Here is a 19,593-nt window from a genome sequence, read left to right as displayed (position 1 = left end):
ACAGGGTGTCAACACACACACACACACACACACACACACAGTCATCACGACACACACACTACACACACACACACAACACGACACACCACAGCACACGGACATTATTTTTGGGTCAATTTGTGTTTATTTCTGCTTTGTCAACTCTATTTTGTTGCCTCTTGGGTTTGTTTGTGATTTTTCTCTTGCTAAATGGCATTTATTGTGAAGCATTTTGTATTTTTTTTTTTTAAAAAGTGCTATATATGTAAATCTTTATTTTACTTACTATTAAAAATAAACCTAGATGGTGTCAAGGGTTATGGTTAGGGTGAATAAATTAGTCACTGTTGAATTTTTCATGTTGACTATTAGTCATTTACTATGTTGAAATCTAAGCTGAAGTTTGAAGATTGTGGTTAACGTCAATAATAGAAAATGATAGAAAAATGTTGCGCAAAATGAACATGATTACAAACTGCTGTACTTCTGTAAGTCTCTGATCTACAGACGAGCTCTCAACACTAGACTGTGGGTTGTCACAGCCAAACAGCTAATAATACTCTACAGGATTCAGTTTCTTTGTGACAATTTTTCAGTGACATTCTTTCCAATCTTATCTGCTTATTTTGACTCTTTTTTTTTTTTGACTGTAACTACAAGTTATAATTTGTACAGGATTCGTCAACAGGCAGATGATCACCGATTATCAGGTAAACAGGAGTGAGATCCTCCACTGCAGAGTCATCTGGCCCATGAATGTCAGAGAGAAACAGACTCCTCTAAAAGCTGCCCCGTGTCTGAGCAGAGACAAGGCTGGATTTATTTTAAACCATGTATGGTTGAGACTAGAAAGAGAAGAAAGAAGAAAAAAAAAAAAAAAAAAAAAGGAGACCAGTGATGGCCAGCTCCTCTGGTGATTTTTTCATTTTTTCCCTAACTGGGGCATTGAAAGTAGGATATTGCTGTCCTTTCAAACGCCTCGTCCCTTCACACTCCACCACCAAGACGTGAACCATTTTCAGCACCTGGTCCCCTTCCTCCGATACAGAAGAAACTTGAGGGCTGAAGAGAAAGCAGTATCTCACTCGTCATGAATTCATTTGGACGAAAAATGGTTAAAACTGTTGAAATACCGAGACGATATGTTAGAAGAATTTCAAAAGGCAAAGTGATCGATACTGTAGAGCCGGGCTATAACTGAGAGGGATCTAACGTATTAAAGCGTTGAATCAGACGGGTTTGTAATTGTAAGCCTGAGGCGAGGGTCGTTCCCTTAGAGGAATCAGCTCCCAGCAAAGGGTGAAAATACTTTTATTGATGAGTGGGGATGGGAAGGGGGTGGTGGGCGTCTGCATCCACTGGAACCTGAAAGGTAATTCAAGGTGTAAAACCTCCTGAGGCTCAGTTATGTGGACGCAAACTCCGCTCTGGTGAAATGTCTGACATTGCCGTGTACATACGGCAGTGAACTCGGTTCAACCAGAGAGAAACCTTGAATTAAAAGCTTTGCAGGGGAAACGCCTGCAGCACAAGTCACGTCAAAGAATGATGAAGTGTGTTAGTCTGGCCTCTCTAACTTGTCCTTCTTTTCCTGGGTACTCTTCAAAAACCAAGGAATGAAGTGTGTGAAAGCGACGGCCCAATCAAAACCAGCATGACCTTCCTCTGTCAGAGAAAGATGTGCAAGCTGTCGTTACTGAAAGCAACAGATTGACAGACTGTGTCCCGTCAGCTTCACCTTGTTCTTTTGTTTGAGAAAAGCTTTTCTTCTGCAATAACCCGAGTTGTGAGTTTCTTGTTACAAGAGCTTCACAGCTCCAGCATTGATAATTAGGTGTGACCCTTAACCATCAGCTTCGGCCCTGCAGGTTCCTACATAATGAACAAGGACTTGGCTGAACACAAAGGCCAAAGGACTTCAGGAGCCACAAGAGGGAACAACTACTTTCAGTCGTTTACTCAATAATGCTTGAATTGCTTTTTTGGCCCAATTTAATTTCTCATTAACCAACTGTGTCTCATCTTTGAACTGATCTTTTTCTACGTGACAACTCTGCTATCTAGAAACAGCACTGGACGGCCACTGAGGGCAATGTTTCTAAAAAGTTTTAATCAATCCATCCACCCAAACCACTTATCCTGTTTGGGTCTGTTACGGGTCTAACGCACACCCATTGGGCAAATTTTAAAGTTTTGTAATATCACCTTTTGACAATGGAGAAAATGTTCTGGAATTTCTCCATCTCCACCTCCATAGAGGATCTGGGTCTACTGATCGATTTACATTTATAATTTCATTTTCCACTGACATAACTGCTGTGTCATCTTTCTAACCCGAGCCCCTGTGTTGTCAGTTTTCTGTGTGTTTATACAGTAATATTTGTTCTGATACTCAGTAAACTAAACTCGAAGTATTTTCATGAGACAGTTTATACGAGACTAAAGTGTTATTTGAACGACCAAACTGAAAAAAAAAAAACCTTTCAAAGAAATCTCTGTTCACTTACTTCAACCAAAATGGAACATTTTGACCGATTGTTGAGTTTTATGTAACATTTGGACAAAGTGGGTAATTTTTACAGTTTGTTCTTTTAGGTATCAACTATATACAAAAACTTCCAGGAAATAATTGGAAAAATATCATTTTTTTACAGCTGATATAAAACTAATGCTTTGGACTGTACACATTCACACACAAATATCTCTTACAGCGCTTTTCTTCCTACACATTTAGTGCTTTTCAACCATACCACAGACACACCACACACTGATGATACATCGGGGTCAGATTTTGGGGTTCAACTTCAAAATGCGAACTGGTGCTCTACCCTCACCGCTGTGTGTCTGCTGTTGTAGCAAAAAGCAGCTCTAAACCATTAGGTTTATAAAAGCGACACTCTGGCACTTAGCATCCATGTAGTGATTTCTAAGTAAAATCAGTTTTAATTATGACAAGACATATTTAATTACTTTAGGACGTGAAAGCAATAACACTTTTCTATCTCTGCTCACTGATGAACTACTGAGGTTTGTCATTTATGCAAACACACGGAATTTTGTTATCTTGCAGTTGTGAACCTACTAATTGCAGCAGTTTGGCTTCGGAAAATTAAAATAATCTGTTCCGAGTAAATGCTGTGGTCATTGTTTGCTGGCTGTTTGGGGAGATGGCTGAGAGCATGAAGCTCTGGGGTGTGTTTGCATTTGAAATGAATATTTTTGATAAAGGCTAATTCAGTGCTCAGGGAAAACACACTTACCACAGAGCACCGTCAATGTGCCCTGGTGCCTGAGTGCCAGACCTGAATACAGTAGAGGCCCACCTGTTCTCGCAGCCTCTCCCGTCTCCTCCTGATACGCTGCCAGCTGCTTCTTCCACTGCTCCACATTAGCATTCCCTCGTGCAAGCTGCCCACCATAGCTTGGAGTTGCTGTCCTGCAGAGTGAAGAGCTCAAGCTTCCAGGTTTCATCTCACAAATGGACCTGAAAACACAAACACAAAACCTTAAACAAGTGATACACATTAAATGATGCATATCTTATCTTATGATATATGGCTTATATGGCACATAATTATTAACACATATTGAGGCACATGGACGAGGAGTCCTTGAAGTGACTCAGAAAAAGATGTGTATTTGAACATTTATAATTTTGATAGGATAGGAAAGCTCTCTTCTGACTATAGGTTTAATTTCACTAATTATAATTTCTCGCACTTACAGCTGCTTTGTTTGTTCTTTGACTGGAATGAAACCTGCCACATCTTGTCATACCAGGGCAGGTAGGGCCATCTGAGTTTACTGTTAAAACCTGAGTCTTGTTTAAACATAGCAACATGAGGCTGAATACTAATCGCTTGTTTGTGGTACAGTAACAGCCAAAGTTTCCCGCTGCCAAAATTTGGAACAATGATGAAACATGCTGGCCTGTTTTAACACGAGCACCAAGCCTCTGGAAACACAGTTTTAAGGAGGTTGAACGTGGGCTGCAGCCTGCAGCAGCAAACCTACGGCCAGCAGGGAAGGTCATTTTACAGGTCTTGTTACAAAGCAAAGATACACTCATTAAAAACGCCCAAACAAGACCAAACAGTATCCTGGAGGTTGACTATTCGAAAGTCATCTTTGTTAACAGACTCAAATGCAAAGGCTACTTTTTACAAAGACATTAGAGTAACTGACAATGTCTTAACACAAGCTGGATCATCAAATTTAAGACATTTGTGAGCATCAGGGAACAAAGAAGTAGAGGATAGTGCTGTGCTCTTTGACCAAGATGATTTGACGTTAGGAGTCTCTTTTTGTGTAGTTGTTTTCCCATTAACAAATGATACTTTCCTGCTGACCTTGGTTCCCCACTACATTCATTTATATAAAGCCGTTTATAGCTGCACTACTGTACATGTCACTTGATTGTAAAAATACATAGGAGACATATGAGATCAATAAACGTGATCCATTTCTATCTTTTTTTTCTACAATCTGCAGAAAAGTATCAGCTGCTCTTCATCTCCGAGCCCTTCCGCTTCGCTCTTATCCCTCTACATCTGCAAAGCTTGAGGTTGTCACATGGCAACAGTTTCACCATGGTAACTATTCAAGAAGCACTTTCTGTGTAATAATTGAACTGTAGGGATGTAAAAGCATTGTGTGTGGCTCAAAGGACTGAATGAAGGGGGTGTTACAAGCCTTATTTGATGCTATGTGTGAGTCACCTCAACAGTGGCCTCTTCACTGTCCCAACTGAAGCTTAAACAAATGGAATCACCACGCCTCAATGCTGGAAGGTGGATGGTAAAAGTAACGGATTACCTGTGTAAATGCAATCAATAGTAATGATCCACATGAAGATCTGTAAAACCTCAGCTTAAGTTCAGCTGGTGTTAAAATTACCGTAGGTGGACAGAAATCGTGTATTTTCCAACACTGGCAGTGTGAAGACTGGTCCCATGGTGAAGATGAACTTTGTTCTGTTAGAGAATGAACTATTGTGCAATATAATGTTGCAAATGTACCAAGAGGATCTTTAGTCTTTCAACAAATCCCGACACAATTTAAAAAAAATAAACATAAACACACACACACACACACACACACACACACACACACACACACACACACACACACACACACACACACACACACACACACACACACACACACACACACACACACGGACAGACGTTGGGTCACTCTCAGATCCACACAGAATTCTTCAAAGATTAAAGTCAACATGACATTTACATAAACTTAGTTATTCCCAATAAGGCACTTCAGACTCTCAGGTCAGCTAACCAGTGTCTACTGGATGTCCGCCCAAAGTCTGAAATAGTTTCCATCTCACTATTAGGTCATCCAAACCAATTGATTTATTTTTGATGGTCAATTTGATGTTATTTCTGCTTTGTCAACTCTATTTTGTTGCTCTTGGGTTTGTTTGATATTTCCTTGCTAAATGCATTTATTGTGAAGCATTTTGTATTTTTTTTTTTAAAAAGTGCTATATATGTAAATCTTTATTTACTTACTATTAAAAATAAACCTAGATGGTGTCAAGGGTTATGGTTAGGGTGAATCAATTAGTCACTGTTGAATTTCATGTTGACTATTAGTCATTTACTATGTTGAAATCTAAGCTGAAGTTTGAAGATTGTGGTTAACGTCATAATAGAAAAATGATAGAAAAATGTTGCGCAAAATGAACATGATTACAAACTGCTGTACTTCTGTAAGTCTCTGATCTACAGACGAGCTCTCAACACTAGACTGTGGGGTTGTCACAGCCAAACAGCTAATAATACTCTACAGGATTCAGTTTCTTTGTGACAATTTTCAGTGACATTCTTCCAATCTTATCTGCTTATTTTGACTCTTTTTTTTTTTTGACTGTAACTACAAGTTATAATTTGTAACTAGGATTCGTCAACAGGCAGATGATCACCATTATCAGGTAAACAGGAGTGAGATCCTCACTGCAGAGTCATCTGGGCCCCATGAATCAGAGAGAAACAGACTCCTCTAAAAATGCCCCCGTGTCTGACAGAGACAGGCTGGATTATTTTAAACCATGTATGGTTGAGACTAGAAAGAAGAAGAAGAAGAAAAAAAAAAAAAAAAAAAAAAAAAAAAAAAAAAGGAGAACCGAGTAGATGCCAGCTCCCTCTGGTGATTTTTCATTTTTTCCTAACTGGGGCATTGAAAGTAGGATATTGCTGTCCTACAAACCCCTCTCCCTCTCACACCACCCCAGAGACGTGAACCATTTTCAGCCACCTGGTCCCCTTCCTCCGATACAAAGAACTTAGGCTGAAGGAAACAGTATCTCACTCGTATGAATTCATTTGGACCAAAATGGTTAAAACTGTTGAAATACCAGACGATTGTTAGAGAATTCAAAAGCAGTGATCGATACTGTAGAGCCGGGCTATAACTGAGAGGGATCAACGTATTAAAGCGTTGAATCAGACGGGTTTGTAATTGTAAGCCTGAGGCGAGGTCGTTCCTTGAGGAATCAGCTCCCAGCAAAGGTGAAAATACCTTTTATTGATGAGTGGGGATGGGAGGGGGGTGGGGGCGTCTGCATCCACTGGAACCTGAAAGGTAATTCAAGTGTAAAACCCTCCTGAGGCTCAGTGTATGTGGACCAAACTCCCTCGTGGTGAAATGTGACATTGCCGTGTACATACGGCAGTGAACCGGTTCAACCAGCAGAGAACACCTTGATTAAAGCTTTGCAGGGGAAACGCCTGCAGCACAAGTCACGTCAAAGAATGATGAAGTGTGTTACCGGCCTCTCTAACTTGTCCTTCTTTTTCTGGGTACTTCAAAACCAAGGAAATGAAGTGTGTGAAAGCGACGGCCCAATCAAAACCAGCATGACCTTCCTCTGCAGAGAAAGATGTGCAGCTGTCGTTACTGAAAGCAACAGATTGACAGACTGTGTCCCGTCAGCTTCACCTTGTTCTTGTTTGAGAAAAGCTTTTCTTCTGCAATAACCCGAGTGTCTGTTCTTGTTACAGAGCTTCACAGCTCCAGCATTGATAATTAGGTGTGACCTTAACCATCAGCTTCGGCCCTGCAGGTTCCTACAGAATGAACAAGGACTTGGCTGAACACAAAGGCCAAAGGACTTCAGGAGCCACAAGAGGGAACAACTACTTTTCAGTGTTTGACTCAATAATGCTTGAATTGCTTTTTTGGCCCAATTTAATTTCTCATTAACCAACTGTGTCTCATCTTTGAACTGATCTTTTTCTACGTGCAACTCTGCTACTAGAAACACGGCACTGAGGGCAATGTTTCTAAAAAGTTTTAATCAATCCATCCACCCAAACCACTTATCCTGTTTTGGGTCTGTTACGGGTCTAACGCACACCCATGGGCAATTTAAAGTTTGTAATTCACCTTTTGACAATGGAAGAAATGTTCTGAATTTCTCCATCTCCACCCTCCATAGAGGATCTGGGTCTACTGATCGATTTACATTTATAATTTCATTTCCACTGACATACTGCTGTGTCATCTTTCTAACCCGAGCCCCTGTGTTGTCAGTTTTCTGTGTGTTTATACAGTAATATTTGTTCTGATACTCAGTAACTAAACTCAGTTATTTTCATGAGACAGTTTATACGAGACTAAAGTGTTATTTGAACGACCAAACTGAAAAAAAAAAAACCTTTCAAAGAAATCTCTGTTCACTTACTTCAACCAAAAGTGAACATTTTGACCGATTGTTGAGTTTTATGTAACATTTGGACAAAGTGGGTAATTTTACATGTTTGTCTTTTAGGTATCAACTATATACAAAAACTTCCAGGAAATAATTGAAAATATCATTTTTTACAGCTGATATAAAAACTAATGCTTGGACTGTACACATTCACACACAAATATTCTTACAGCGCTTTTCTTCCTACACATTTAGTGCTTTTCAACCATACACAGACACACTCACACACTGATGATACATCGGGGGTCATTTGGGGTTCACTTCAAAATGCGAACTGGTGCTCTACCCTCAACCCGCTGTGTGTCTGCTGTTGTAGCAAAAAGCAGCTCTAAACCATTAGGTTTATAAAAGCGACACTCTGGACTTAGCATCCATGTAGTGATTTCTAAGTAAAATCAGTTTAATATATGACAAGACATATTTAATTACTTTTAGGACGTGAAAGCAATAACACTTTTCTACCTCTGCTCACTGATGAACTACCTGAGGTTTGTCATTTATGCAAACACACGGATGTTTTATCTTGCAGTTGTGAACCTACTAATGCAGCAGTTTGGCTTCGGAAAATTAAAATAATCTGTTCGGAGTAATGCTGTGGTCATTGTTTGCTGGCTGTTTGGGAGATGGCTGACATGAAGCTCTGGGGTGTGTTTTGCATTTGAATGAATATTTTTGATAAAGGCTAATTCAGTGCTCAGGGTAAACACACTTACACAGAGCACCGTCAATGTGCCCTGTGTGCCTGAGTGCCAGACTGAATACAGTAGAGGCCCACCTGTTCTCGCAGCCTCTCCGTCTCCTCCTGATACGCTGCCAGCTGCTTCTTCCACTGCTCCACATTAGCATTAGCCTCGTGCAAAGCTGCCACCAGCTTGGAGTTGCTGTCCTGCAGAGTGAAGAGCTCAGCTTCCAGGTTCATCTCACAAATAGACCTGAAAAACACAAACACAAAACCTTAAACAAGTGATACACATTAAATGATGCATATCTTATCTTATGATAGTATGGCTTATATGGCACATAATTATTACACATATTTGAGGCAACATGGACGAGGAGTCCTTGAAGTACTCAGAAAAAATGTGTATTTGAACATTTATAATTTTGATAGGATGGAAAGCTCTCTTCCTGACTATAGTGATTAATTTCACTAATTATAATTTCTGCACTTACAGCTGCTTGTTGTGTCTTTGACTGGAATGAAAACCTGCCACATCTTGTCTACCCAGGGCAGGTAGGGCCATCTGAGTTTACTGTTAAAACCTGAGTCTTGTTTAAAACATAGCAACATGAGGCTGAATACTATCGCTTGTTGTGTAGTAACAGCCAAAGTTTCCCGCTGCCAAAACTTTGGAACATGATGAAACACTGCTGGCCTGTTTAACACGAGCACCAAGCCTCTGGAACACAGTTAAGGAGGTTGAACCGTGGGCTGCAGCCTGCAGCAGCACACCTACGGCCCAGAGGGAAGGTCATTTTACAGGTCTTGTTACAAAGCAAAGATACACTCATTAAAAACGCCCAAACAAGACCAAACAGTAATCCTGGAGGGTTGACTATCGAAAGTCATCTTTATTAACAGACTCAAATGCAAAGGCTACTTTTTACAAAGACATTAGAGTAACTGACATGTCTTAAACCAAGCTGGATCATCAAATTTAAGACATTTGTGAGCATCAGGGAACAAAGAAGTAGAGGATAGTGGCTGTGCTCTTTGACCAAGATGATTTGACGTTAGGAGTCTCTTTTGTGTAGTTGTTTTCCCATTACAATGATACTTTCCTGCTGACCTTGGTTCCACATACATTCATTTATATAAAGCCTGTTTATAGCTGCACTTACTGTACATGTCACTTGATTGTAAAAATACATAGGAGACATATGAGATCAATAAACGTGATCCATTTCTATCTTTTTTTTCTACAATCTGCAGAAAAGATCAGCTGCTCTTCATCTCCGAGCCTTCGCCTTCGCTCTATCCCTCTACATCTGCAAAGCTTGAGGTTGTCACATGGCAACAGTTTACCATGGTAACTATTCAAGAGCAGCTTTCTGTTGTAATAATTGAACTGTAGGATGTAAAAGCATTGTGTGTGGCTCAAAGGACTGAATGAAGGGGTGTTTACAAGCCTTATTTGATGCTATGTGTGAGTCACCTCAACAGTGGCCTCTTCATGTCCTCAAGAGCTTAAACAAATGGAATCACCCGCCTCACTGCTGGGAAGGTGGATGTTAAAAGGTAACGGATTACCTGTGTAAATGCCATCAATAGTATTGATCACATGGAATCTGTAACAACCTCAGCTTAGTTCAGCTGGTGTTAAAATTACCGTGGACAAAATCGTGTATTTTCCAAACTGCAGTGTGAAGACTGGTCCCATGGTGAAGATGAACTTGTTTGTTAAGATGACTATTGGTGCACTATAATGTTGCAAATGTCCAAAGGATCTTTAGTCTTTCACAAACCCGACAACAATTTACATCATGTCTCAACAATGTGAATCCTAAATGCCAATGCCAGTACATTTAAGCTTCATATTCAGCGCACAGTCACATGAGTGGCATCAATCTTCTCATCTTACTCTCGCCAAAAAAATGAATAAATGAATTACCCAAAAATGTTGACTTACTCTTTTAATGATAATACACTGTAGAGTAATTCCACACATTTAACAAAAACTTCTTAAGACACAGACCATTTTCTTAAAATTTACTGGAGCTTTCAGCGACATCAGGGGTTTGCTCAGACGTCGTGGAGGATGGTTAGGTCATGTGACAGCAACTTAACCGTCTCCATGACAACTGAGCAGCTCCATCCACTGATGAAAGCTAAGAGACACATGTTTGTGGGCGATGGATAAAGCGAGAACATTTTACATATGAAAGGTTTAACCTCTTGTTTCTAATCAGTGATCAACTGTTTGAACAGAAGGTGAGATTGGACTCACATCAGAGGAGTTTGTGGTCTCTTTGGTTTCTATTATGTTGGTGCGTGCGTGCGTGCGTGCGTGTGCGTGCGTGTGCGTGTGCGTGTGTGTGTGTGTGTGTGTGTGTGTGTGTGAGAGAGAGTGTTTATAACTTGGTTACCCTTCAGAGAGCATCTTTTTAATACGTTCCTTCTCAGAAGACAGGGTGATGTCCGCGCTCTGGCTGCGGAACAGCTTGTCCTCCGGTCCGTTCACACACATCACAGGTGGAGACTGGAGTTCATCAGAGAGGTCCTGAGAAACACATCAGTAAATGTACTCTCCTAATAACACACATCATTATAACAAAGCAGATTATTGAGAGAGGAGACAAGCTGCTCATGAGAACTACTTTTAGTCCAGATATTTTAATTAAACACATGCAAATAAAGTTAAAATATAGAGCAGAACTACTCCTAAAAAAAACTTTAGACAGATTTTCAGAGTGTATTTACACACATATTGTATTCTTTTGTGCTTTAAATGACAGTTTCTGTTTCGCATGGTGCCAGATGATACATAGTCAAAGCAATAATGGAAGACTCACCTGTGAGAACTAGAGAGGAAATCCATCAGGTAGAAAAACAGACAAAGAAACATATCAACACAAGGCACACCATACATAATGACCTTTGCAGAATATCACAATCAGAGTCATACTTGGCTGTATGATCAGTTACTGACACTTAGCAAGAATCAAGTACAATTAATTGACGTAGTTGGCAATTTTCTGGAGCTTTGGCTTCTCCGATGTGTTCATTAAATCGATAAAGACGTGGAGTGAGAGACATCACTTGGAATCTGTTCAGCTGTAGAATTGAAAGGAAATGGGTATGTTCCTCATGACCAAGCAGATGTGACTGATGGGTAATTATTCTCTATTGATCAAAAGAGCCCTGAGCTGATTACATTTTCATCATTACAGTGTTTGAGACGAAGGCTCAGTAGCAGTGGGTGGAGAAAATGCGGATGAGGTGCACTGCTGAGCAGCACGGGATAATTTTACCACCGTCCTAGTTTTCCTCACTTTCACTTCCCTCCGAGACAAGTGACCCAGCTCATCTTTCCCTTGCCTTTCTTTCCTTTCTCTCCATCCCTCCTTTGAGTCAATCACAGCGGCCCTGTCTAATAGCTGAACTGCTGCAGAGTAACACAGGTGTATTCATCTAACCTTGGCCTGCGCTCGCAGTGTCTCCCCAATCCCAAAATGCCAAAAATGCGTGGCTGGTTATTTCTGTGTATCATGACAAATTTTTCACATTTACACTCTCTGCTTGATACCTGCAGAGTCTCGCTCTACTTTCATGTTTTGTTCATGTTGTTCTCTAAAAAGGGCAGAGCTCACCTGAGGAGCAGCGATGCTCAGCGCTGTGTTGGCCAGTTCTTTATCCTGCGACTTTTCTCGCGCCAGACGAGCTGCATCTTTCACCTCCTTAAACTTCTCTGAAAACTTTTCAAAAGGGTACAAGTGATAAACCGGTTAACTGTTTCACTCGTTAATCACTGGAAATGTACGGTGAGTGAAAAGGGAAGTATTTTTCAGTGCTTTAACTTTGGTATCATTTACCTGGTGCAGCTGTTGTTCCGTAGCAAAACCCAGACCATAGACAGTGTTGGCCCTGCTGTCAGCCCACTGACCAAACTTCTGGGACGTCTTGGTGAACGTCATGCTGGGTGTAACAGTGCAGTTGATAATTGCCTGCAGATGCAGAGATAAAAAAACGGATCATCTCATAAGAGATCCAGAGGATTCTGGGAGTTTAGACGCATAAAACAAACAAACAAAGTCTTAGTGAGTGAGAGCGTCAGAGAAATGTGACGGCGATGTAGTTTTTTCTTTTTGCTAAAGGGAGAGTCATCGGGAGAGGGTCAGAAACAGAGCAGTTGGGATTTGTTAATATAATTTTGTTGTTTGCTAAAAATATGTCCTTTTGGGACATTGGGGGAGGCTTTTTTCCTAAGTCAAGGAACGTTGGAGAGGCTCTTGCTTTTTTAGATTCAGAGATACTCAATAGTTCCTAACCTCCATGTTTTAGCTAATTTTTTCACAACACTTGGCCTGTTTCAGACACCGTGACACTATAGCATCTTCTGTGCGCACTAGTCTTTTTCTTTTTTTTGTTTGATAAATTCTTTACTCTTGAACAGGAAAGCAACAGCAAAATGTAAAGAAAAAAATATACTATGATGACTTAAACATAAAATATTAATTCTTTTTTTAAACAGTTCTTCCCTGATCGACATATTTTCCATTTTACATCTGGTTAACTGCAGAAATCACCAGTTTTATTGAATTATCTACCTAAAAATGTCTTCTTTTTTTGGGGGGGGGAATAAAAGTTTAAACAGATGCATCGTAATTTGATTATTTCACCTGCACAAACCTCGTCAACACTGAGATAACATGATGTTTCACATGTTTGCTAGAAAAGTGAAGAACACAGGAAAACATTTGTGCTTACTGTGACATTTGTGGAGCATTAATTCTCCACTAGGATCACTGGCTATCAGCTATTTTCAAGCTCTTTCTCCCTTGAGACATGTTTGTTCTTTTAAAAGCGACTGTTTTGAACATGATCAAAAACCAACGTTCTGCCACATCACAAGCGCTTATTGTTCAAAGCGAGAGCAGAGGAAAATTTCAATTATATTTCTTCCAAAAAGATGGGCAGCAGTAAAGTTACACAAACAAGGCAAATCCACCAGGTTCATCACCTCATTGTCAGGGAAGTGGCTGAAGCCACCTCTTTCCCCCTGAGCACACGAGAAAAAAATATTAGAACAGACCTATTTATAAACCTCTTTACGTCATCCCCAGCGTTACAATAATGGGACTGATTTAAAATCCTGGACTTACAGGGCAACAGCAGCTTGGGAGGACGCTTTTTCCTCCTTTTTCTCCTCAAACAAATGATTACATGAACTCTACAGTCGGCATTTCTACGGTTTGACATAACATGTTGGACGGTGGCAACAGCAGTGAAGATTATTCTGGAGGCAGACACCAGTCCTGGCAGGATTGGGCTGCTGAACGACCAACTGCCGCCCCGCACTGCCTTCTGGGAGGCAGAAATGTGGGTCAGACCAGAGGTGCTAAGAAGAGATCAGATAGACCTCCCCCCCTCCCTCCACTCCAACGCTTGATGTGGCCTCTTCCCCATAATCTAAATCCACAGGCCTGTGAGACAGACGCTTGGACTGCTGATTTGTTAAAAGTCACCTTTATTGCACATTTCTTAACCTCACAGAGGAAACTCAATGTGAAGCTGCTGTTTGTCCCGTTTTGTTTGGCCTCTGGCTTTGTTACAAATACTGAAAAGCCTCTCTTGATGTCAAGGGCCACCAGCCTCATTGTAGTGTAACACTACTTTGAGAAAATCCCTCAGAAACACGTGTTTAATCATGAAATATACATCATTTACAATGCGTGCAACTACGAAAGTGTGGAACCATATTTTTTTTTTCTCACCTTGGTCCCACCCACACTGATGATGCGGTAGACATTACGGTTGGCATCATAGAAGAAGGACACGGTGACGGCATGCTTGCTGGCTGGGATCCAGTTCCTCTTGGTGGCAGGGTCGATCTGGAAAACATGGGCCCGGGCGCTGAAGATCGGCTGCTCCCTGGAGGAGGAAACACGGGGGTGGTGATGAGATAGGATTTTTGATTGGGAATGTCAAAGTTCAAATCTTCAGGTCAATTAAATATGATTTATGTGACTGAATATACTGTTGTAAACTCTACAAAACAAGACAAAAATCTTTTTGCATGGACTAAACTGAACATTTCAAACTTGTTCCATTAAAGCTCATTATTGTGCAATCCTGTTCATTTTTTGTCTCGCTTTTGCTTAAAATAGAAATCCTTGATTATTTTCATAATGAGACATCTCCGTCTGTCTGTCTGCCATCCAGGGACAGACGCTGGAATCATCCTTTGGCTCGCTCCTACACTTTTTCCTGCGTCATTCAGCAGCCGCCATACAGGGCTGTGACTTAACTGGCAAATGATGTTGACTAAAACGCTCTGAACCGTCTCCAGAGTCGTTCACCCTCCACCCTCAGCTCTGCTCCTGGCAGTGTTTGCAGAGATGTTTCCTGGATACGAGGTAAATACATCAAAGCAACAAAGTCACTGGTGCTGCGAGGTGGTTTAGCCACCGTCATGTGGTATGAATAGCAAGACTGCTAAAGGTCTTTCTCTTCCCCTCTTCAGCCGGAGTCAGCCCAGGCCAGGCAGGACATTTACAGCACTGAGTATTCCCAGACTTTAAATATAAGATAAAGCAGAGTACATATGACATAATGCTGGCAAAGGTTTTGTCTAACTATCTAAGTATGTGACCAAATTTCACTGCTGAAATTTTGACCTCATGATGGATGAAAAGTCACCAAAGTTATTCCTATTCACTCTGACATGAATCAGTGTACCAAATTTCATGAGACATCCAATAGTTTTCACTAGAGATAAAAAAAATATGAACCACGTGATGTCACTGGATGAAAAGTCAGGGGATCGCCAAAGTCATTACGGTTAATCTTCCAGACACTATGGATATCTGTACCAAACACCAGGGCAACCCATTCAATATGTAGACCAAATAGATGGACTGACACATTAACACTGCCATTCCTAGAGCCACAGAATAAACCATTGACAAGGTCCTAATGCAGGGCCACTTGTCTTTGAAATGTCCAATTGAGGCAGATTATTAACTTCAATCCTGATGTGACGATACCAACATCGATTAGACATCTCAAGGATTTTAATATCAGGACAAGATGCTGCTGTTCTTCACTCGTATCTTTGCTGCTCGCCTCCTTCTCACCTACATGTTCTCCAAAAAGCCCAATTAAAGTATGAAATGGTTAAAACCAGGACACCTCTTCTTCTATGCAGTGTTGTAAATTGCTGTGGCTGTTCCCAGTAGAACGGTGTGATTTTGGCCAGTCACTGTGCATTTATATCTGACCCCATTAGTGACACACAAATCCAGTATTGGTCTCTGTGTGTCTTCTCGCCGTAGGAGATCATGATAAAAGGGAAATGTTACGCGGACTGGCGCATGCAGCGTTTCAAGGACTGACTGTGGAGATGTTGATATGAACAGTTGCATTTTGACGGCACTCCAGTGTCATAATAACCTGCGCTATAAGTCTTCTCATCTCGCAGTAATCCCCCCTGTTGTCACTGGATCTGCTGCTTAGTTTCCACAACCACTGATACACTGGTCTGAGGTCTGACTGGGACAAGACACTAAGATGATTGCAGCCTGTTTGAAGCTCTTTCTAGTGATAAGTATCTGCTTAGTGTGTGCATTTGAATTTGACTTTTACTACTTTTAGATAATGCAATAACTTTAATTTATAGCAATGAAGAAGATGGCAGGCTGACATACAGTTCATTCTTCAAGTCGAAACAAGGAAGCTGTATAACTTAAAGCCGCCTGCCGCGCTGTGGAGATTTAGTGTTATACATCCATGAAGTTGCTGTACTTCAAAAATACAGGAACCCCTAATCTTTCAAACTCCATGTCCCCAGTTTATAATGCTGGTTTTCTGTCAAATATTTGAAGTCTCAAGTCAAACCCAAGATAAAAGATAAAATAACACTTTAAAAAGCTTGCCTCAGAGACCTTACAGACCTTAAATGACCTTGTATGAAACTGGAGGTATGTCCCTTTAACTGCAGAAACATCCACCCGTATGAAAACACTTTAGCACTGCACTCATCTAGACAGGAGTCTGTCTCCTGATGGTACAGCTGAACCAGAGATATCATCTTTTTCACTACAAACATTCCTCTTCCTTGTGAAAACATGACACCTACATTACCCACAATGCAACTTTACTGCCAACAGTTAGGTCAGGGATTATGTTAGTGGTGGATACTTTAGCCCCGTGCTACTAGTCTGAAACAAAGCTGAGGAGCATTTTCAATCTAATAGTCTTCAAACCCGACACTGCCTCAAGTGACATCACTTGTGGCACTTGAAGACTTCATGCAGCCCCCTCTGGAGCCACAAAAGACTTTATACCACTTTTTACAAATATGCAGTAGTCCTCCCCAAGACCCGTTTTTGATGAGGCTGCCCTTTAACTCTCAACCATCACATGCATTTAAGTTACATAAAGATAGAGTATTTTACTACAAAAACATTAAGATTTCCCTGAAAATATAAGTAATGTAATTATTCTATTGAGTCCAGCTACTAATGTTTATTTTCATGATTATTTTCTTGATTGATTGAATAATTCTTTGGTCTATAAAACCTCAGAAAATAGTGAAAACTGCTGCGATTTCCTAAAAGAAAAACATAAAAAAAATAGCTTGTCTTGTCTGATAGAAATTAAGATTTTTATCATATAAGAAAAAGTAAAACAACAAATCTTCACATCTGAGAAGCTGGAACTAGTTAATAGTTTCAGCTGTATGTATAATGATGGTTATTAGCCTTGGAGGTCCAATACTTTTATTTAGCACTATGTCACTGCGGCCTGGGCATCGCTCACATGTTTGTGAAGCCCCGTAGAAGGGCAGTGGGAAAGGAGGGAAAGGTCCCACACTCAATTATAAAGTTGTCCTGTTACTACCATGCTTTGACCTTGCCTGAGGTTTGGTGTCTGTGCTCTCCTGCTGAATATCTGGCATCTAACAGCATCGACCTGAAAAACATGCACAACTTCACCAACACTCAAGCGCACCCCGGAATCAAACCTGCATCACCCCTAAGGCAGGTATAAAACAGTGTGGGCTCATGTTTTTGTGTGTGTGCGCGTGTGCATGTGTGTGCATGTGTCTCTATTAACTGGACAGCAGTCGATCATTTCTCAACGATCTTCAGAGGCTCGACCTTCATCCTCAGCAGATGGATGTGGCCTACAGGGCTTAGCGGGGGTGCCTAAGTATAACAAAGCCTGATGGTGATTGGATGGAGGTAGGGGCTACACCTCAGGATAACCCCACTAATTCCTACCACAATCTCCAATATCCGCAATCTGCTTCACTGAGGTTCTCCTGCCACCCTCTGATCTGATCTCTACATCCTTTATACGCAGCTGTTAAACATTAGAGAGACAGATTTCTAAATGAATGCAAAGAAACCTCTGTTATTTCAATCAGTCGGTACCAATCCTCCAGTGCTGCTGGTGCTGAAAGAAAAGAAGTGGCTGCTTGCAACTATGTAGTCTTTGAATAATCCATCTAACAGACAGCAGCACTACGATATCCGATTTCAGTAAGCAGCCAACACAACTGGCTGTGGCAGTTCACAGCTGCCCTACTACAGATTAATTCTCACATAAGTACAAACACAATCCACAAATCAGACAGAAGTTTCGACATAAATTTAAAGGAAAGTAGCAGCTTCATTCACTAATGTCTGCTCTGCACCCCTGTCCTCCTTTTTTTTTTGGTTACAACTTCAATAAAAGCTTCATAAGTACAGTCATTACTAAGAATTATGGATCAAATCAGCTGAAGACTCTGGGGCCACACAGAGTCAAAACATCACAGAACATGAAGGTTTTAATTGAACAGATTCATCAAGTGTGAACTGAATCTGTGTTAGTACAATGGTGAAAAAGAAACCAGAGCGGTGCTCCAGATGTGCCGCAGAGCAAAAAATCATCACAGGACTCATACTGTGTGTGAGTGTCTTAATTTTGTGTTGCAGCATTACTATCATTTCAAACTATTAATATAACTGATTTTTTGTCTTAAGTTCAGGCTAACCTCTCATATCAAGATCATAAGGCATTTTCTTCAGGTTTATGTGTGGTTGGCATCCCAAGGTCACAAGTAGCCTGCAGGAGATAAACATTTCATCTGGGGAAAATAAAACAAGGCCAAGCTGGTAAATGTTCAAACTCAGACTCAAAATGTTCTTACCTTTCTCTGTGGTGAGGAAACATCTTACAAGGTGACTGAGACTTCTTTTCTACAAAAAAGGTGGGAGAGAGTTGAAGCATTAACCCAACAACTCTTAGTCCAAATGACAACAGTTTTAATCTTTAAAATATTATAAAGAGTTTGTTCCGCTGAATCAACAACAAACTCTCAATTTTCTCTTTAAGCCTAATTAAATCTAGGCAATACTAACCCAGCCACACTTACCCCATTTCGGTGTAAACCCTTGTTGAGTCCGTTATCTAACAATAATTCCGCACTCAAACCGTTGTTGCTATCCCAGTCACTCTCCCCTTTCTTTCCCTCTGAGCCACCAGATGCTGAGACTCCTGCTTTATTCTCCAGGGGGGAAGGTTTTACTGCAAGGCGCTACACAGCCTGCTGCAGCCTGCAAAGTGTCAGCACCGTCCTGTCCTGGTCACCGGGGTCCGCCGGATACCTCTGCGGAGAGCGGGGAGTCACAACCCGGGGGCGACAGAGCGGCTGAGCTCGATGATTGAAGTGACCGCGGTCCCGTCTGTGTCCATGTTAGACCAGAGGAGCAGCAGCTGCTCTCTCCTTTCCTCTCAGCTCGTCCCGCTGGTCACAGCTCTCTGCCCCCCTTGCCTCCAGTTTTCAGCTCTCCATCCAGCTCGCATTCAACAGTGGGACCTGGCCGACAGTAGAGTACCACCTGCTGGCTCTAAAGGCTCCGAGCAGCGGCTACAGTTGTTGTGAGGCGGTGAAGCAGCGAAACTGTGTCAACCTGCCTGCAGCCAATGAGCCTGCATGTGTGCATACCGCAAACTGGATCTTATAGGTCTGCGTGGAGCTGCCAGTTTTAAGGCTTAATGAAGCATCGTCCCGAAGGACAAATCATGACCTAAAAAGACTTATTCAGAGTCATACTACAGCACATTCAGGGTATAGCTGTAATAAAAATATAGATTTTTATATCATCAGAAATGTTAAAGCTGCAGGTGGTTCTGTCCTGCACTCGTAAAAAAGGGTGAAAAAAGAGAAGTA

At 41.2% G+C, this 19,593-nt stretch overlaps 1 protein-coding gene across 1 annotated transcript in view; it reads right to left on the bottom strand.

Annotated features, from left to right (window-relative positions):
• Positions 1-19,240, bottom strand: part of LOC111228781 (homer protein homolog 3-like) — a 21,456-nt gene extending 2,216 nt beyond the window's left edge. Inside the window, exons 1-8 of the mRNA XM_022754812.1 lie at positions 18,796-19,240; positions 18,571-18,619; positions 14,147-14,303; positions 12,245-12,376; positions 12,023-12,127; positions 11,225-11,233; positions 10,799-10,932; positions 8,487-8,643 (exon numbers count right to left, since the gene is read on the bottom strand). Coding sequence (XP_022610533.1) covers positions 8,487-8,643; positions 10,799-10,932; positions 11,225-11,233; positions 12,023-12,127; positions 12,245-12,376; positions 14,147-14,303; positions 18,571-18,593 — 717 coding nt within the window. The 5' untranslated portion in view covers positions 18,594-18,619; positions 18,796-19,240. The remainder of the gene's footprint in view (positions 1-8,486; positions 8,644-10,798; positions 10,933-11,224; positions 11,234-12,022; positions 12,128-12,244; positions 12,377-14,146; positions 14,304-18,570; positions 18,620-18,795) is intronic.
• Positions 19,241-19,593: the final 353 nt, after the last annotated feature.

The sequence above is a fragment of the Seriola dumerili genome, unplaced genomic scaffold, assembly GCF_002260705.1.
Source record: "Seriola dumerili isolate Sdu_G_001 unplaced genomic scaffold, Sdu_1.0 BDQW01000226.1, whole genome shotgun sequence".
Classification (NCBI taxonomy): Eukaryota; Metazoa; Chordata; class Actinopteri; order Carangiformes; family Carangidae; genus Seriola; species Seriola dumerili.
The sequence above is the reverse complement of the archived record's forward strand: the minus strand, read 5'-3'. Positions and strand labels throughout refer to the sequence as shown.